This window comes from Ixodes scapularis, unplaced genomic scaffold, assembly GCF_016920785.2.
Source record: "Ixodes scapularis isolate PalLabHiFi unplaced genomic scaffold, ASM1692078v2 PGA_scaffold20__3_contigs__length_1032517, whole genome shotgun sequence".
Classification (NCBI taxonomy): Eukaryota; Metazoa; Arthropoda; class Arachnida; order Ixodida; family Ixodidae; genus Ixodes; species Ixodes scapularis.
Window position 1 is genome coordinate 233811 of NW_024609847.1, and position 18572 is coordinate 252382.

Genomic DNA, 18572 nt, shown 5'->3' on the forward strand with positions numbered 1-18572 from the left:
GGATGATCGAGTCGTAATTTTTCCTGCGTACTTAAAATACACGAATAAATGTAAACTCACTTAGAAAACAAAAACAAAACAGCTTTGTTACTTCGCGTGTAATCGCTCTTATATTACTGGCCTTAGCTTTATAGTATGCGCGTTTTTATAATATTGGCTTTAGTTAGTATTACAATATGAACTGCGAATGAACTCAAGATATACCGGCAAACTGCCGTAATTTGCTCATGGATTTGTAAAAGTAACGGATAATTATAAAATACTTTGTTACAAAAAGTTTCAAAATAATTATGTTACGAATTCCTGCAGCGAAAATATAACGCGGCAACTGAACATTGACTTAAAAGCTATTCGATTACACGTATTCCGTTGTTTGTGCAATGGCGATCCGAGTCATGGAAGGAGGAAGACGAAGCGCTTCGAACAGGTCAGTGTCTTTCTCGGTTCATCTGTTTGTACTTATTTATATTTATTATATCGCCAGTTTAGACGATTCTTGCATCAGCGAACAATTATTAAGGCTTCCTCCGCTTGTCGGAGGGGTGGCTTTCGATCGGCTCGGGGTATAAACCCTGATTTGACTTCGCCATGGCTACCGCAACCCCTTCGCTAACGGCAAGTCAGAAGAACCCAACTGAGCGCTACAGCATGCCTCCTTCAACATGCGGATCCTCTATCGCCGAGCTAGAGAACGACGCCTCCGTCACTAACCTGGCAGAAGTTAGAGCGCCTGACCACGGACTCCACAAATCTCCACCCAACGCTGAAATGTTAACTAGCGACATGGAAATCGCCGACACCGACCAAGGTGAATGGTACGATGCCAAGACATCCAAGAAGCGCAAAAAGAACTCCAGTTCAAGCAAAAGCGGAGACACAGTTACGAACTCGCCCACCACGACAGTTGGCCTGACTGTAATTTTTGTACCAGCGGTTGAAAACCAGAAAATTACAGCGATCAGCAGTCTAAAACTGTCTGTTGCATTGGAACAGCTGTGTCCCGAATGCATCCACGAGATCAGGCCCAACAGCAGATTAAATCTGATCGCAGTGGACACTCGAAATGGTCACGACCCGTGCGCTCCTTGCCTGCACTCAGATCTGCGGCTTGAAAGTTCGGGCGTACGAGCCCGTCCCGCGGCACTTCGCAGTAGGAGAGATCAAAGACGTGGACACTTCACTTTCTGATGCCGAAATTGAACAGCATATGAGATCACCAGAAGGCCAAGTGGCGAGAATTCGACGGCTTGGACAAAGTTCCATAGTAAAGATAGCGTTCAGCGAAACAACGTTGCCGAGTTTTGTTTATCTCGGTCACGTTCGCCATCCGGTGACGCCGTTCAAGGAACGCCCAATTCAGTGCCGCAAATGTTGTGGATATGGACATCGCGAAGCCAACTGCAAGCGCCCACCTATCTGCAGTCGCTGTGGAGAAGCCCACGACGGAAACGACACGTGTTCTGGTCAAGAAAAATGCGTGAACTGCAGTCAAGCTCACGCTGCCACGTCCTCTTCCTGCCCAAAATGGCAGAGAGAAAGTGAGACCCGCAGCTATGCACGCAAACACGCAGTTGACTTTCGCGCCGCAAGGTCCGCCGTCTCACAACAGAGGGAAACAAAACAAACGGCTGAAATTGAACAACGACCTCTACACTCACAGAACACTATAAATGAGACATCTAACAAGCAGAACCCAAGCGCCCATGGCTATGCTGCAGCTTTAAAGAAGAATCCACAGAAGCTCATGAAGGGGGCCCCTCCCTCAAATGACCGCAAAACTCAAGTTTTAGAATCTAAGGGAGAAAAGGAAAGGCCGTCGACGTCAGCGGCTGCCGCTCCTGATCCAATGCGGAAGACTACTCCCCCCTCTGACGCTCCGCCAATCAAAGGAAACGCATGGGAGAGCTGGATTCCGCTTCTCAGGAAAGCAGTTCGCATGGCCTACAGCCTATTATCTTCTGTCGACGCCCAATGGGCACGAAACATCGTATCATTGCTTAATATGATTCTTCCGCTTATGGGAGAATTATAAACGCGGGATGCACCAAGAAGCCGCATAAACGCGTCCGCAATTGGAAACTACTGAACATATTATCAACATGACCAGCGGTAATTCAGGAATAACCATATGGCAGTGGAACTGCCGCGGCTTCGCCGGCAAGAAGGCAGTCCTGCAACAACACATTAAGCACGCAGCGCGCAAACCAGACGTGATTTTACTCCAAGAAACGCTCACGGACGCTCCCACCCTAATGGGCTATAGGGAACACGTTTGCACGATAGAGGGAAGGGGATTATGCACGCTCGTCAGGAAGGGCCTTACGTTCGTCGACCACGAACTTTGCGGCGTTCAAGTAGAACATTCGTTTGTGGAACTCATACCGACCAAACGCAGGAAGCAGAGCATATTCGTTCTAAATGTGTACAGCAGCCCGTCCAATCGCCGCCAGAGGTTCCGGGCGCTGCTCCAGAAGGCACTCAAGACCGCCGGGTCCCAGACGCTGATCGCGGGGGGCGACTTCAACGCGGCAGAGGCAGCATGGGGTTACGGTTATAACACGGCCAAGGGGAGGAACCTCGCACAAGACACGCAGGAGCTAGACTTCGCGCTCATCACGGACCCGGCGCACCCGACGAGACTGGGCAACTCGGCCACCAGGGACACGACCCCGGATCTGACGTTCGTCAGAAACGCGGGGACAGCGAACGTTACGTGGAGCAACACGACGGTTGACCTGGGCAGCGACCACGCGATCATCGAGATACACGTCCCAACACCGGACAAAATGCAAGGCAGCAAGCGCACCTTTACGTGGACGGATTGGGAGGACTTCAGAAAGCAACGCGACCGACAACAACACGAAGCAGAAGAGATCACGGACATCGAAGCGTGGTCCCGCGAGTTAGTCGAGGACGCCAAAGCGTCGACCAAGACGATCGAGACCGACGTCGACACCGACAAGATGGACAGCCGCCTGGCGCACCTCATTGAGGCGAAGAATTCGATTCTGGCCAGATGGACGAAACAGAGACTCAACCGGAGACTCAGAAAAAAGGTTGCGGAGCTCAATCGCAGCATCGAGGAGCACTGCCGCACGCTCAACCGCCAGCAGTGGGATGAGATGTGCAACGCGGTGGACGGCCAACTACACAACGGCAAAGTGTGGAGCCTACTAAAGCATCTGCTGGACGCAACAGACACCAAGTCTCACCAGAGGGACCATCTCGCACGCCTGATACACAAGGAGATCGGGGAAAGCGGGAAAGATGTGGTGGCTGCCCGCCTGCGAGCGAAATACCTTCCGGAGACCCCGACCGCGCAGCACGGCCCGTACAAGGGCGAGCCCAATGAAGAATTAGACAGAGACTTCAACGTGGAAGAGATCAGAACAGCACTGCACGAACTCAACAGCAGGTCGGCACCGGGCCCCGACGGGGTGTCGAACCGCGCCCTAAAGAATCTCGATGACCGCTCAATGGAACAGCTGACAGACTACATCAACACCCGCTGGCGGCGAGGCAGCCTCCCGCGCCAGTGGAAGACCGCGAAGATGATCCTAATACCAAAACCCGGCAAATCACCGAGCCTCGACAACCTCCGCCCCATATCGCTGACATCGTGCGTCGGTAAAGTCATGGAGCACGCACTGCTCAACCGTTGGCAAGTGTACCTGGAACAAAAAGGGATCTACCCACCGTCCCTCATAGGCTTCCGCCAAAACCTCGGCACGCACGACGCCATGTTACAATTAAAACACCAAGTGCTGGATAACAAGACCAGGGGAACTAGGGCGATCCTCGGACTCGACCTAGAAAGCGCTTTCGACAAGGTCGCTCACTCGGCGATTCTGCGACAAATTTCACAACGAAACCTCGGCCTGCGCACTTACAACTATGTGAAAGACTTCCTGACGGACAGACGCGCCGTACTAGTGGCAAAAGGTCTCCAGCTGGAAGAGCAAACGTTGGGCAGCGCCGGCACCCCGCAGGGCTCGGTCATCTCGCCCATACTCTTCAACCTGGTCATGATCGGGGTGGCAGAGAAGCTGCAAGACATCGAAGACGTCCGGCACACCATATACGCTGACGACATCACTCTCTGGGTGCACAGAGGCAGCGACGGTCATATCGAGTCAACGCTGCAGTCAGCAATTGACGCAATAGAGGCCCATCTTCAAGGCACGGGCCTGCGGTGCTCGCCCAAGAAGTCAGAACTCCTGCTCTACCGCCCCGCACAACGGGGCGAACTTAAAACCCGAAAAAACTGTGAGGAAATCAGTCTACGCACGAGCGATGGCACGACCATCCCGACAGTCCCCAAAATCAGAGTCCTCGGCATGATAATCGAAGCCACGGGTCACAACGGCGGAACCATCACCAGACTAGTACACAAGACGTCCAACGCCACGAGACTCCTCAAGAGAATCACCAACAGAAGGAGCGGAATGAGGGAGGAGAACCTCACGCGACTCATCCACTCGTTCGTCATCTGCCATATCGCTTACGTTGCGGCCTTTCACAACTGGTACAGGAAAGAAGAAGACAAGATCAACGTCCTGATACGCAGGGTATACAAATCGCCTTGGGCCTGCCGGAATCCACAAGCACAGACCGCCTGCTCCAGCTGGGCATCCACAACACGCTGAACGAAATCGCAGAGGCACAGCGCACCTCGCAACTGGAGAGGTTGTCCGGCACGAACGCTGGCCGCCGCATCCTCGAGAACCTCGGCATCAGATACCACACACAGCAGGGCCACAAAGTCACCATCCCAGTCGCGATCCGGGAGACAATAAGAGTCGATCCGATCCCCAGAAACGTTCATCCGGAGTACAACCGAGGCAGAAGAGAGGCCCGAGCCAAGGCTCTCCTCAATGCCCACAGCAACAATGTGGGTACGCGATTCGTGGACGCCGCCGAGTACGAGAGAGGCTCCCGATTTGCCGTGGCGGTCGTCGATTCAGACGGGGAAACGAAGATATCAGCAAGCGTGACATGCGAACGCGCCGAAGAAGCGGAGGAAATAGCAGTCGCCCTCGCCCTTACGGACCCGGCGTCCAATACAGTCCTCTGTGACTCGAGACAAGTAATCAGGAACTTCGCCAAAGGACGGATATCGCCACGAGCAGCCCGAATCATAAGCCAACGCCAAGTCCACCTAGAACCAGAACCCCCAACCCGACTCCTGTGGTTCCCCGCACACGTGGGGGAAGTCTCCGAGGAGCATCGTAACGGCAACGAGACGGCACACGCCAGGGCGCGCGAGCTAACAAACCGCACCGGCGACGGTCGTCCGTGGTACAGCAGCAAGGACCGTATGACGAGCTACAACGAAATCACCAAGACCTTCCGCCTGGCCCGACGGACACTCCCTCCGCCCAGCGACAAGCTGGACAGGGCACAGGCGGTCGCATTCAGACAACTGCAGACGCGCACGTACCCTAACCCGGCACAGTATCATAGAATGTTTCCCGAAATATACACGACGAACACGTGTAAGGTCTGCCGCAAAGAGGTAGCCACGTTAACCCACATGCTCTGGGACTGCACCAAAGACCCGCACGGTGCTAACTCCGGAACCCTCCCGCCGCGGCTGTCCGCTGCCCTGTGCAGCCCCAGCCTCGACAATCAACTCTGGGCCGTCCAGCAGGCCTGTGAGGCGGTGAAGCGGCAGGACTTCGACGCCCCTAGACGGGCGAAGAGGACCAGCGGCAACGCCCCCAAGCGGGTGACTTAGGCCCGGTCAGCGAAAGCTCTGCAGGCATTCAATAAAGTTTTTACCAACCAACCAAATCCGAGTCATATGTATGATATTTCTGTTCTAGATATACTTGAAAGCCATGTTCTCGGGAGGAACATTAGGATATATGTGAACGCAGTTCCTAAATGTTTCCCAGAGATATGAAATTTAGAAGCTGGAGGCGGGGGCATTGCCGAGATTTCACCATGGGGCCATTCCATGCCAAAGGAGACTCCGCAATTTTTTCATGTCTTGGATTCGTACTAAAAATTGTTTTGGCTAAAGAAACCTCTGAACTCCTGAGAATGTTTTTTGTTTGTGAAAAAAACCTTTCTTTTTTGTGCAGCTATTACCACAGCGTACCACACAAATTTAGGTGGCCGCCTTATTACTTAAGAACATTACCTATCTTACTGTAAAATACACAGATTCAAAGACGCTATTATGAATCGAAATATTAGCTTTAAAACCAGGAAAGTTTATGATATTTGTTTATTCCTTTTAGTCAACTTGTCAGCTAAAATACTTTGTTCCTTTCTTCTTCTAAGACTAGTAATTTATTTGCTTGTATCAAATTTTCAAAGCCTAGTTTCGTCGCATTTTAATTAAATGACAAAATCTTTAGTTTGTGCAAAAACAGCCTTAATAAAAGCAAAAAAAAAAAAAAGCAATGTGGGCATCGGTGCCCGCAACTTTCAAAATAGTCAAACGTTCCATCCGCCTCATCTCTTCAATGTGCCAAAAAATGAGAAAAGTGATTTTTGTTTTTGCTGAGAAATTAGTTTTTTAAAAATGAGCGTCTCCGTCCATGCCTGCATGCGTACACATCATAGGCGATGCACGCTGGCGTTCTCCAGCAAGGCGTCAACGGTGGCCGTGTTAAAAAATTTTTGCTCGATCTTACTCTAGGGTAAGAGTTTTGTACCTTGGCGTTCTAAAGCCCACCCACGTCCAGTGATTTTGAATCTTTGTTTTCACGTGACAGGACCCGCCGGAGTAACTCGGATTCATTTTGATAAGATTTGGAACCCAGTCGGTTTGAGACGCCGCCGCAAAGTCTTCAACTTTCTCCTAAAAACACGTTTAATTTAGTTGAAGTGGAGGTTATCCTGACTTCCATGCATTCGTATCCTCTTTAAGGTACGTAATGATACCGGCGTCTTAAGTTTACTTCTGCCCAGGTAACCGCCGATTAGCGCAGGCCTTCATCGTCTGCTTCCCGAGCTTGGGAATTCATACTGCGCGTCGGACTCGCCTGGCGTATGTCCAGATGTAAAAGAAAAAAAAAAAAAAATTCAGACCGGGTGCTTTTCACCGATGAAAAATGATAAGAGTTTTTTTTTTTTGTATTTTTCCGTAAGATAGGGAATGTTATTAAATAAATATGCGAATACCTAAACTTGAATGTTACGCAACCGTATTAGGGCGCAGCTCTTAGGCGCCCGTTCCCGGCATGAGCGGCGTCGCCGTCGCCGTCCGTCGCCGTCGGCGTAACCACGCGGTGCATTATGGGACATTTCTCATGATGCAACGAGCGGGAAGGAGGAGGGAGGAGGAGGGGAGGGGGAGGGGGAGGACAAGGACGGCGAGGAGGAGAGAGGGGGAGGAGGGAGGATAAAGAGAGGACTAGAGATGCTTTAAGGTTGAAGGGAACAATAGTGACAGATGGGCCAGTTGGTACATGACTTATTTTCACAAAATGCGGCGCAAGACAAGTACGGAGTAAGTGAGCCAACACAAAGCGCTACTTTCAACTTAATGTTTATTGAAAACACACTATTTATATACCCAATCGGGCTTCTCAAGTGAAAATTCAAATTCTTTGTCTGTCAAATGCATTGACTGGGCACTAATGCACTTGTCATCCCCCTGCATTCTAATGTTAAACGACTCGAAAATCTCTATCAAGATTTTACTTCTCAGCTTTCCCAGAATTTTTGCGCCCCGGAACTGGAAAAAACAAAAATTCTGGGAAAGCTGAGAAGTAAAATCTCGAGAGAGATGTTCGAGTCATCTAAAATTAGAATGCAGGGGGATCACAAGTGCATTAGTGCCCCCTCAGTGCACCTGACAGACAAAGAATCTGAGTTCTTACATGCGGAGCCCGATTTGGTATATAAATAGTGTGTTGTTTCAATAAGCATTCAGTTAAAAGTAGCGCTTCGTGTTGTCTCACTTACTCTGTCCTTGTCTTGCGGCGCATTTTCTGAAAATAAGGAGAAAAAAAGGAGGTGAAGGAGGGACAGGAGGAAGGAGGGGAGGATGAGTAGCAGGGACGATGAGGAGGTGAGGAGGAGAGAGGAGGGGTATACCCTCCCTTCAGTACCCTTCCATCCTCCTCCTCAAGACCTGCGCTCTAATTCGTTGTAACAAGGTGTTGTAAACGCCTTTCGTTTTTTCAGAATGTTTTTCTTAACTGCACGGGCTTTATGGAAATTTCAGAAATTTGGAGCATGACATCAGCAACATAAAAATCCACTGTTTCAAAAGAAACACTTTTCTCGGAGTATCCAAATTAATTTTTTCGTTCAAATCCAAGACATGAAAAAAATTGCTGCGTCTCCTTTGGCTTGGAGGGACCCCGTAGTGAAATCTCGGCAATCCCCCCACCTCGAGATTTTTAATTGTGTTCTGAATATTTTATGTGCACTTCAGTTATATGCTCATGGCTGTTTGGAGGCTCAAACAATCAATTAAAATATTAGGTCAAATTTGATGTCTACACCTTCACTAACTGCTAAGCTGACGCAGGTGTATATCCTCCTGTATTACGCACTTCACCCGTGGAGGCATGCCGGCGACCAGTTCCGAGACGCAGTCCGACCAGTCCCGCTTCCGATTTTCAGTAGCGACGTCGATCACCGCCGCTACCTTCTACACTTTTGCAGCGCGAGCGACGTCCCAATCTAAAAGCTAAAAGAATCTCATCATGGTTTTGGCGTTCATTCTGCGGTGTTCATGCGAATGAATCGCCAGACATGAAATTATTTACGCAAAGTTTAGCGGCGTAATGAACCTTGATAATTTCGCTCAGGCGATTAAAGTGGTAAGCATTGCTATGAGGACGTAGAATCGAAAATTCTAACGCGAAAAAAAGTATGCAGGCTCACACAGACGCTGAAAACGTGACATAACAATGGTTTGTTGACGCGGGACGTGGTACTTCTTTCCCGCACTCCATTCCGCATGGTTCGAACTGTCCTCTGCTCTTTCAAACTTGTCTGCTTTTTTCCGTCAGCTCGTTCAAACGACAGCGGCCCGTAAACGTTGACCTGGTAATTGAGATCAGAACTAAGTGCAAGCCTCAAAACACTTTTGAAGGTTGGTTGGGGTAAGTAGGCTAAGTGTAAACAGTAGATACAAGAAGATGTTGATCATTATACCAGTGGCCGTTACCAACTTGGAGTGTCTGATTCTACTTGCGGTTTTGAGTATGGACGTCCACCACCTCAGCTACGGTTCACGCTTTTGCAGCCCGAGCGCCGTCGCGGCTCAAACTAGCGAGCAGAATCTTATTGTGCGAGTCAGGCTTTAGCGCCCATTCTGCGGTGTCCACGTGAAATGAGTCGCCGCACATCACAGTATTCACGCAAAGTTTTGCCTCGTTAATTTTGTTGAAGCCGCTCAAGTAGCCACTGTTAGGAGGACGTAGAATCAACAATTCCAGCGCGAAAAAGAGCACGGGGACTCCTACCGACGCCGACAACAACGCAATTCAATGGTTTGTTTACGGACGACGGTGGCCTTCTTGCCCACCGTCCACCGCGCATGCGCGGCGCCGGCGGCGCGCGCTAGGGGCGCTCCGGATCGTTTGTAAACATTAGTTGGTGTATACTTTTAAGAATATTAAGTTATTTTGAAGTTTTTAATCAGGGAGCTAATCACCCAGAGTTAATCGATATATAAACACACTTTCAGAATGCAACATATTGACAAGCTTTGAAATTCGGTATGCTAACGCTTCTTTTCCAGTGTTTAGCCGACACGTTAGTACGTGCAAGTAGACAGGATTACGAATTTGATTCCAACCTGAACGCGCGTAATGAAAAATACAGAGTGCGTGTAAAACAATATAAAATCCCGAAGATGTTCGGAGATACAATTAGAACTCTGTCTTATGACGTAAATCTTAGAGTTATAAGGATATTCTCGAGTATATTTGTTGCAAATTCTGTATAGACAGTTGACACACCCGCCAGAATCCAAAGGTCGGTATGGGAGCGCCCTTGCACAGCTGCCGCAAAGCGTCTCTTAAATTCGAACACTCGAAATGTTTGCTTGTTATTAGTTTAATATTGCGTTACATGTTTTTATATTGCTTGTTTTTAGTGGAAAGGTGGGCGTGTGTTAAAGCTTAGCACGTGGCTTACGAAGTAATTCAAATAACTTGCGAAATAATTATGGACGCGTTAATTCTTCCAGTTTTTCCCTGACCTCCACCAGCAGTTTGCTTTTTTTCATTTTAAAGATAGTAATAAGTACCTCGTAATTGATATTTCACCCTTTTCATCTTGTAAAACCCACAATGTTTAAGGTTTTTATAACATTTTTTCAGCATTTGAATTTATTAAGGTAGTAGTTGTCTTTTGGCAATCGTATAATGCCGTTACGTTAATTTAAGCTATTTCAGATTCAACTTTAAAAACAAAATATCCGTTTTTATTTTGTTTTTTGTTTGCACCGCGCAGGAAGCTCGATTTGGAATGCCTTAATAGCGTTTTCAGCCATTCCTATTGTCGCCCTTTCACCGGGACGGCAATCGCCCGGTTGTGCTAATCTCTTGTCCGACTGAACATCAGTGTTACGGATTGGTCCCTGCGGGGTCGGAATGATTCCTGAATCAGTCCGCACTTTCGCGACTCCGGAGTTGGATGGGAGTGGAATTATACCCCTTAATATTTATTTATTTGCTTTTACCTGCATTGACCAGAGGCCGTTAGAGTGAAAAGAAGGGGGGGGGGGGGAGACAGAAATGCTAAAAAAACAACTAAAAAACAGCAAATTATAAATGATGAGATTGAACAAGATAAACACTCAAAAGAAAACAATTTACACACATTACATAAACATAATTTAAAAAAAAATGAGTTAACGGTAGGAAAATCTACAAATGATGGATCTGGTAGTACGTTCTACTCATTAATTGTGTGGAGAGGATTGTCTTTTTTAATGGTCCAGTTCTCGCAAAAAGTTCCCGTTCTTTTCTTTCGTTATTTGTTCTGCGAGAAACGTAATTCGGAGCCCTGATATATTTTGATATATCCAGACCAATGTTCCCGTAATAAAGATTTAATTTTGCCACAGAGGTCTGTTTGGTCAGGGAGAAATTGACATAGTTTATGCGGACTCTAACCAAAGTTTTCATAAAAAACAGATAAACCCGACGTTTCGTGACACGCTCGGTCCCTTGGTCACCGGTGACTGTAGGCAGGGGCGCGGTGGGGAAGGTTGCCCAGGTGGTTGGCCTTGCTAAAGGCCCATTCGCACATTTGCGTTCGGAGCGACCACTATGCTTACGAACGAATGCAACCGCTGCGACTTCATCGACAACTGTACGCGACGTGTACACACACATGCAACCGCATGCAACCACGCGAATCAACAGCCAATAACAAACGAGCTTCAGCTTTTGCTCCTAGCCAATAGGAAGCAACCCAGCTACGCTTACAAACATGGCGGACGGTTTCCTGCCCGACACGAGATCCACTGTCCTCGTCGGAGCAGCCGCAGATTTCGGCTTCGGCGTACAGTCACGAAGATCTGCTGTGCGTCTACAATAGCTGTGTAAAGGCTGGTTCAGACATCTGAAACGAACCCGTTATCCACGACTGCTTCCGTTGTGACCGGAACGATCGCTCTGCGCTGCGCGTGCACTCCTGCAACCACTGGAACATGAGCAGTGCGTCGGTAGCGCGGCGACCGCCTCTCCGCCGCCGTCAGCTGTTACGGCAGTGACAATAAAAAGAAGGGACGCGCTGCCACTCACTTGCGTATCAGAAAATAAAAAAAATATGCAGTACGCCGTCTTGCACGATCAGGACTTAATAAACGACTTAGCCAACAGTACACATCTCGCCACACGCCTTTTCTACGATTATAAAAGACGATGTAATCTTAGCAGCGATATAACAACGTAGAAATATAATTTCGTGATCAGATTGACGACGTTGCGAGCGTTCAGGATCGCTAACACTAATCACCTTTCTCGGGTGATAAAAACACGTAAAAATTCGCACCCTTTATACGGTACGCACCAGTAATACCTTGAACTTGAGCACACGCATGGAATGCACCAAAAATGAAATCCGGGCGATGTTCGAGGACACAAATGCTAAGAAAGCACTGTAGTCGAAGTAAACAAACACAACGGCACGGCGTTTCTGCTGTCTTGAGAGTGCCGCCACAAGATCGCCGCACGAGTAGGTGGATCTTTCCTTCTAGTACGTGCTGGGTTATCATAACGACACACGACGAAAATTCACAGTCAAGGATAGCAATTTTACGCGGAACGATGAGCTTCCACCACGCCGTCCACATCGACGATCACCACCGACGCCATATTTGCAAATAGAAGGAGCCTGGCACGACCGGCATGCAACGCGCGCGACCGAGCTCTCCCCGACCTGTGATTGGTGTGTCGTTGTGGTCGTTCCCGAACGTAACGAAGAAGTTCAGCCCGGCTCAGCTCCTTGCCTTGTGAAGGAACACGAAGGAAACGACAGTTTGGCGCTTCGTTGCTATGGTAACTCGTCGTTTCAACCGGTTGGATTCGTTCGTAAGCGTAGTGGTCGCTCCAAACACAACTGTGTGAACGTGCCTTAAGGCTTAAAGGGACTGTTCGGTCGAAACCGGAAGTACATAAGTTCTTGCGCTCGTTACGTCGAGGGAGCCTTCATATAGACAGACGTCATTTTGATTTTGATATATAATCTCCCATTATTAATTAAACCTTTCATGAGCCGATGAGAGGAAGAAGAAGTGTTCAGAGCAAAAAGCTCGATTTTTCGCTCCTTCTAGAACCAAACGCTTTAAGCCAGTTAATTCAATTTTTCATCTCGAACGGAAACCATCTACCATCAACAATTCTGCTCGGCGACAGCCCGCCGACGGCAAATGGAGGGCCAACCTCTTCTGTGAGTAGCAGAAAGCGTTTGACGCCCAATCTGTCTGACAAGATGGACGCCATAAGCGACCACATAACTTCCAATGGCCAACAGGAGGATGGACGCCCGCTGCTTCACCCTCCTCAATTGGTTCTTCAAGAAATAAGTGGAACAGTATCGGACGAGAACATCCCATCCAAACGAATCCGTACCGCCGATGTCGAGAGGGACCAAGGCGAGGATAACACCTCATTATATTCATTGAGGGACATAACCGATGAGGCCGACAATGACGAACCGTACACAGTCGTGACATACCGAAAAAACCGGGCAACGGGAATTCCCGTAGTCTTCAAGCCGACAACACCAAACACGTCCTTCTGGCGCGTAAACCCAAACGTGCTTGCCAACGAGATCATAGCGGTCACACAAGAAAAGATTGTCTCGCACAAAATCAACAAAGAAGGCAATCTCTCCGTAAATGTTTCATCCCTGGACTCGGCAAACAAGCTTCTCGCAGTCACCTCTCTCGGAGAGATTCAGGTAACTGCTCATATTCCGGAGACATATTCCAGGAACTATGGAAAAGTAAAACATGTGCCACTCGAATACAGCAACGATGAGCTCTTGGATTATTTAAAAGACTTTGGAGTCACGTCTGTTCAACGTCAAGTGGCCTACCGACGCCAGGACGACGGAATTGTGGAACAACACCCTTCAACTACAGTCGTCCTCACATTTCGGACGGACCGAGCCATGCCTCAGCGCATCTACCTCGGATTCACAAGCCATCCCGTTGAAGAATACTTTGGACAGGCAGTTCAGTGCTTCAACTGCCAAAGATATGGACATCTCGCCAGGAACTGTAGAGGAGAGCGTCGTTGCAAGGTGTGTGCAGGACCACACAGCCACAAGGAGTGTAGCTCCAGAAAAGAACCAAAATGTGCCAACTGCAGCGGCAACCATACATCCACATATTCCGGATGTCCGCGAAAAAAGGCCGCCACTGCTGCAAAACAACGCTCTATCATCAACGGAAGGCAAACAAGGCGTCGAGCTCCGTCACCAAATCCACAAGTTGTTCGCCGCCAAGCACGACCAGAACATCCCAACGGAGGAGCACCTACAAAGAAAACCTACAGTGAGATCCTGAAGCGTCCTCGCAAGGTTCAAAAAGATCAAAGAAATACACAAGAGGACGACTTTCTTCCCTTGGAGGAGCGTCCAGGGCGGTCGACAATGCCAACACCCATACCAGCACCTCGTCGATCTCGGAAAACTCAAGCGCCTCCCGCTGGAACACCAGCAACGTACCCAATGTCAAACCAGTCACAGCATCCACGAAAACAAAAAGATCTTGCGCAGGTACTCCTACCCATGTTATTTGTGGCGCTAAAAGCTATCATACAATAATACCCTGGGGCAAACAACATTCCAGAAGTAGAGGCTCTGCTTACTATGGAGCGATTGATAATTCCCATTAGCGATCACCGCTATCACAAATAGCGTACGTCAGTACAATGGATGAACATTACAAGAAAACCTCTATCATACAATGGAACGCAAGAGGTTTGCGATCACGACTTTCTGATTTCAGACAACTCGTTTATAAATATAGCTTCCCCATCATTGTAATCTGTGAATCAAACTTACCTAAAGACATTCAATTATCACGGTACGAAAAATTTGACTCATCATGCACTAATAGTGCAAGTCGCGTGACAATGTTCATTCGAAGAGATCTTACATATACCGCACACGTCGTTACAACCCACCCGACCAACGAATATGTTTGCGCGACGATTTCAAATGGGAAAATGAAGTTCACAGTAATCGCAGCATATATACCACCAAAGACCTTATTTGACAGGCAGCATTTGGAGTCTATCCTAAATACAATGCCACCGCCATTTATTCTAACAGGTGATTTTAATGCCCATCATCCAATATGGGGGAGCATTCGGACAAACCTGCGTGGAAGGCACTTGGCAGAATTAGCCGACGATTACCACTTATCTACCATTAATGACGGAACCCCGACGTATTTCTATGGAACGGAAGGTAGCAGCTGCCTCGAATTAACATTTGTTTCGGCAGCACTAACATCGCAAACAACATGGTTTGCAGACATTGAAACTCGTGGTAGTGACCACGTACCCACATACACAATAATTAATGGGTTCACCAATGTCCGAAAAACAAACTTCCTACGACGAACCAACTGGCATATGTTCGAAGAAGCAATGACGAACGAATGCAAAAATGTTACTGAACTATCTCGATTTGAAAAGGTCATTGTATCCTGTGCAGAAAAAGCAACACGTGATTTTAACGTCCCGTCCACGCAAAAAACAATTGACGCAGAATACGAGCGCCTCCGCGCTATACGTCGGAGGGCAGAACGACGATCCAGAAAAACTAAAGACATCAAAGATCTCCGCGAATTGCGCAGAGTGCAAAAGAAAATCTGCCGTCATTTTAAGAAGCTAGCTCGACATTGCTGGAGGACGCTCTGGGAAAATATAGACCCCAGAAAGCCATTATGTAAAATATGGAAGATCTCACGAGGTCTCAAATCTTCTCCTTCGCAACTGCACCCATTTCGCTCTCTGGCGCTTTCAAGAAATTGTTCAGAGAAAGAGGTGGCAAGCCAGTACTGCATTTTGTTGACAACATACACAACCCTTTCGAGCCAATCTCCATCTCGCATCACAGTCGAACCAGTACTTCGTGAAGAAGCTATGAACGACCTTTTCACAATGAGCGAACTCGATGCTGCACTGTCTTCAGTGAAACCTCACACCTCTCCGGGACCTGACGGCATACAGTACAGTTACTTGATACATATGGGAAAGGACGCGCGAAAGCTTCTTTTGAATATATTCAACTCTTCATGGATCAATGAAAATGTTCCTGGCTCGTGGAAAGAGGCAAGGATTGTGCCACTTCTCAAACCGGGCAAATCGCCACTTCAATTAACTTCGTACCGTCCTGTCGCGCTCGCGAGTTGCATTGGAAAAATCATGGAAAAAATGATTCACCGCCGCCTAGATTGGTATCTTGAACAGCATGGGATATACCCAGAAATCATGCAAGGCTTCCGTCGAGGAAGGAGCTCTATCGATGGAGTCCTTGACCTTGTAACTTACATACAACAGGAGCGAGCACATCGTAAATTCACAATAGCGGCTTTCTTAGACATCAAAGGAGCATTCGATAATGTCACTCACGAAGCGATATTTCAGGCTCTCAGCGAAATTGGGATTGGGGGACACTTATATAGGTGGATAAAAAGCTACCTCACAGGAAGATCAATTTTTATGTCTACAAAAGAAGGAAATACGCCTTCATACCCGGTGACCCGTGGTGTCCCTCAGGGGGGCGTCCTCAGTCCTATATTATTTAACATTGCTCTCATTCGTCTCGCCAAAATACTGCCCCCAACCATCCAGGCATCTTTCTACGCCGATGATATCTGTATATGGGCTTCTGGATCTACGCGAGTTCAAGCAAAGGCAAGGGTTCAGTCTGCACTAAAGAAAATGACAACTTATCTTAATACCCGTGGACTCGAAATTTCCATTGTCAAATCAGCAGCTATTGCTTTCACCCGCCGAAGAATGGACAAATACCCACTTAAGATAGGCAAACGAACAATACCGTACGTAAAATGCCACACATTTCTTGGAGTAACCATCGATAGGGGTCTGACCTGGTCACCTCATATTTTGTACTTGCGCAAAAAGCTTGCCAGTTTTAGTGTCCTTGCCCGCTTCATCGGTGGAACCACGTGGGGCGCGACAGTAAGATCCCTATTACAGATATACGTGGCCTTATTTGTCGGCTTACTTCGATATAGCGCTCCCATTTTACATGGCACGTGTCAAACCAACATCAAAGCTCTCAGAGCAGTTCAAGCACGTGGCCTCCGTGGCTGTTTGGGCCTACCAGCTTGTGCATCGACTCTGGGCACAGTTGCCGAGGCACGCGCCACACCTGTAGAAATACTAATGATGCAGGAAACATTGAGAGTTCATCTGAGACATACTACTAATCATAGTCATCACTTACTGGCTGATCTTACTTTTAAGCGACCTCACTCAGAATATTCGATGGCACTATCAAAAATGGAGCAATACATCCCTGATGATATAAACTCGCTTACTCTTCCAACTATACCTCCATGGAGACTCCCTCTCCCCGTTGTGGAACTTGACATTCAAGGCATCAAGAAGAAATCAAATACACCATTGATAGTACTTAAACAACTCACTTTATCCACCATTGCCTGTTTACACGCGTCAAAAACCCACATATATACGGACGGATCATGTGACAAAATTAGTTCCACCGCAAGCATTGTGATTCCATCGTATGCCACAACAAGAAAATTCAAGCTTAGCCACAAGACATCTTCAACAGCGGCTGAACTTGTAGGCCTTCATCAAGCCCTTCAATTTATATTGACAAAGCCACCTCAGGCATGGACGGTGTTTACAGATTCTAAGCCTGCACTCCAAAGCATCTGCACATATCTGCGACGAAGTGAAAATGGACAAATTATTTTCAAACTTTTATGCCATCTTCAGAAATGTATTGATAGGAGACACTCTGTCGAGTTCCAGTGGATTCCTGGACACTGCAAGATACCTGGAAATGAAGCTGCGGATGGAGCTGCGACTTCCGCCCATGCCTTATTCCCCAACGTCGAAATACCCTACTCCAGAAGCGACGTCACTTCATTGATAAATCTCCACGCCCGAAATGCAACACAAAGTCTCTGGAAGAGCACTGCACATCATTACCCTCCTCTATATCTACTGGATCCTGACCTAACATACCGTGTGTCACGTAATTTACCCAAGCGAACGGAAGCTGTTATACACCGATTACGTCTGGGCGTTTCCTACACACAGGAATTTCTGCACCGAATCGGAAAAACACACACTCCGAACTGTCCAGGATGTGATTGTGTGGAAACTATATCTCATTTATTATGTGAATGTGCACTTTACGATGCAGAAAGGGAACTCCTAAAGAGGATTCTTTCACATCTAGACGACCGGCCATTTACTACGTCCAAAATACTAGGGGCCTGGGACTCACCACTTAAAGAGGAGAAGGCCGCAAAAGCCCTTCTGCGATTTTTATCAGCAACTCGCCTCGAGTTCTGTTTGTAAAAAGTTATCTAGTGTTCATTATTTGTTGTCGTATAGAGGGCTATCCATTTTATAATTCCTGTAAGTGTACACGTGCGCAACTGGACTTGGCGCTGGCGCGTACAAAAACTCGAGTGTTTTGGGTGAACATTGGTGACAATCCAGCACGCACTTTCAGTCTCTTAGTTTTTATTGTCATATTGGAAACTGCGGTATTTTCTTAATTATTGATTCTGCCCTCACAGTGTTAACGTGAGTGCTAGTGTGTTGCCTTTATCCTCCTCTACTTTTTCTTTCCTCCTTCTTTTATCCCCTCATCCCCTTCCCCAACTCAGAGTAGCCAACCGAGGCAGGCCGCCTTGGTTAACCTCTCTGTTTTCTCCTCCTGCCCTTACCTTCTTCTTCTTCTTCTTCATGAGCCGATGTACCAAACTGCACCCCGAATTTCGCCAGAGTCAATGGCTAACATCCGTAGGTGCTGCGTGACGTCACAAAACGCAAAGGTTTGTCGGATGGTCGGGATAACAAGCGTAGGTCGATGGATGTCTTGTATTTTGTTTCGAATTATAT

The 18572-nt window shown here is 47.9% G+C and overlaps 1 protein-coding gene across 1 annotated transcript; it reads left to right on the forward strand.

Annotated features, from left to right (window-relative positions):
- Positions 1–16400: 16400 nt before the first annotated feature.
- LOC115327396 lies at positions 16401–18023 on the forward strand (the record flags this gene model as incomplete). Its single annotated transcript, XM_029988411.4, has 1 exon — positions 16401–18023. A coding segment is annotated over one exon (1623 nt), but the record flags the coding sequence as incomplete, so codon positions are not given.
- Between the last annotated feature and the right edge of the window lie 549 nt (positions 18024–18572).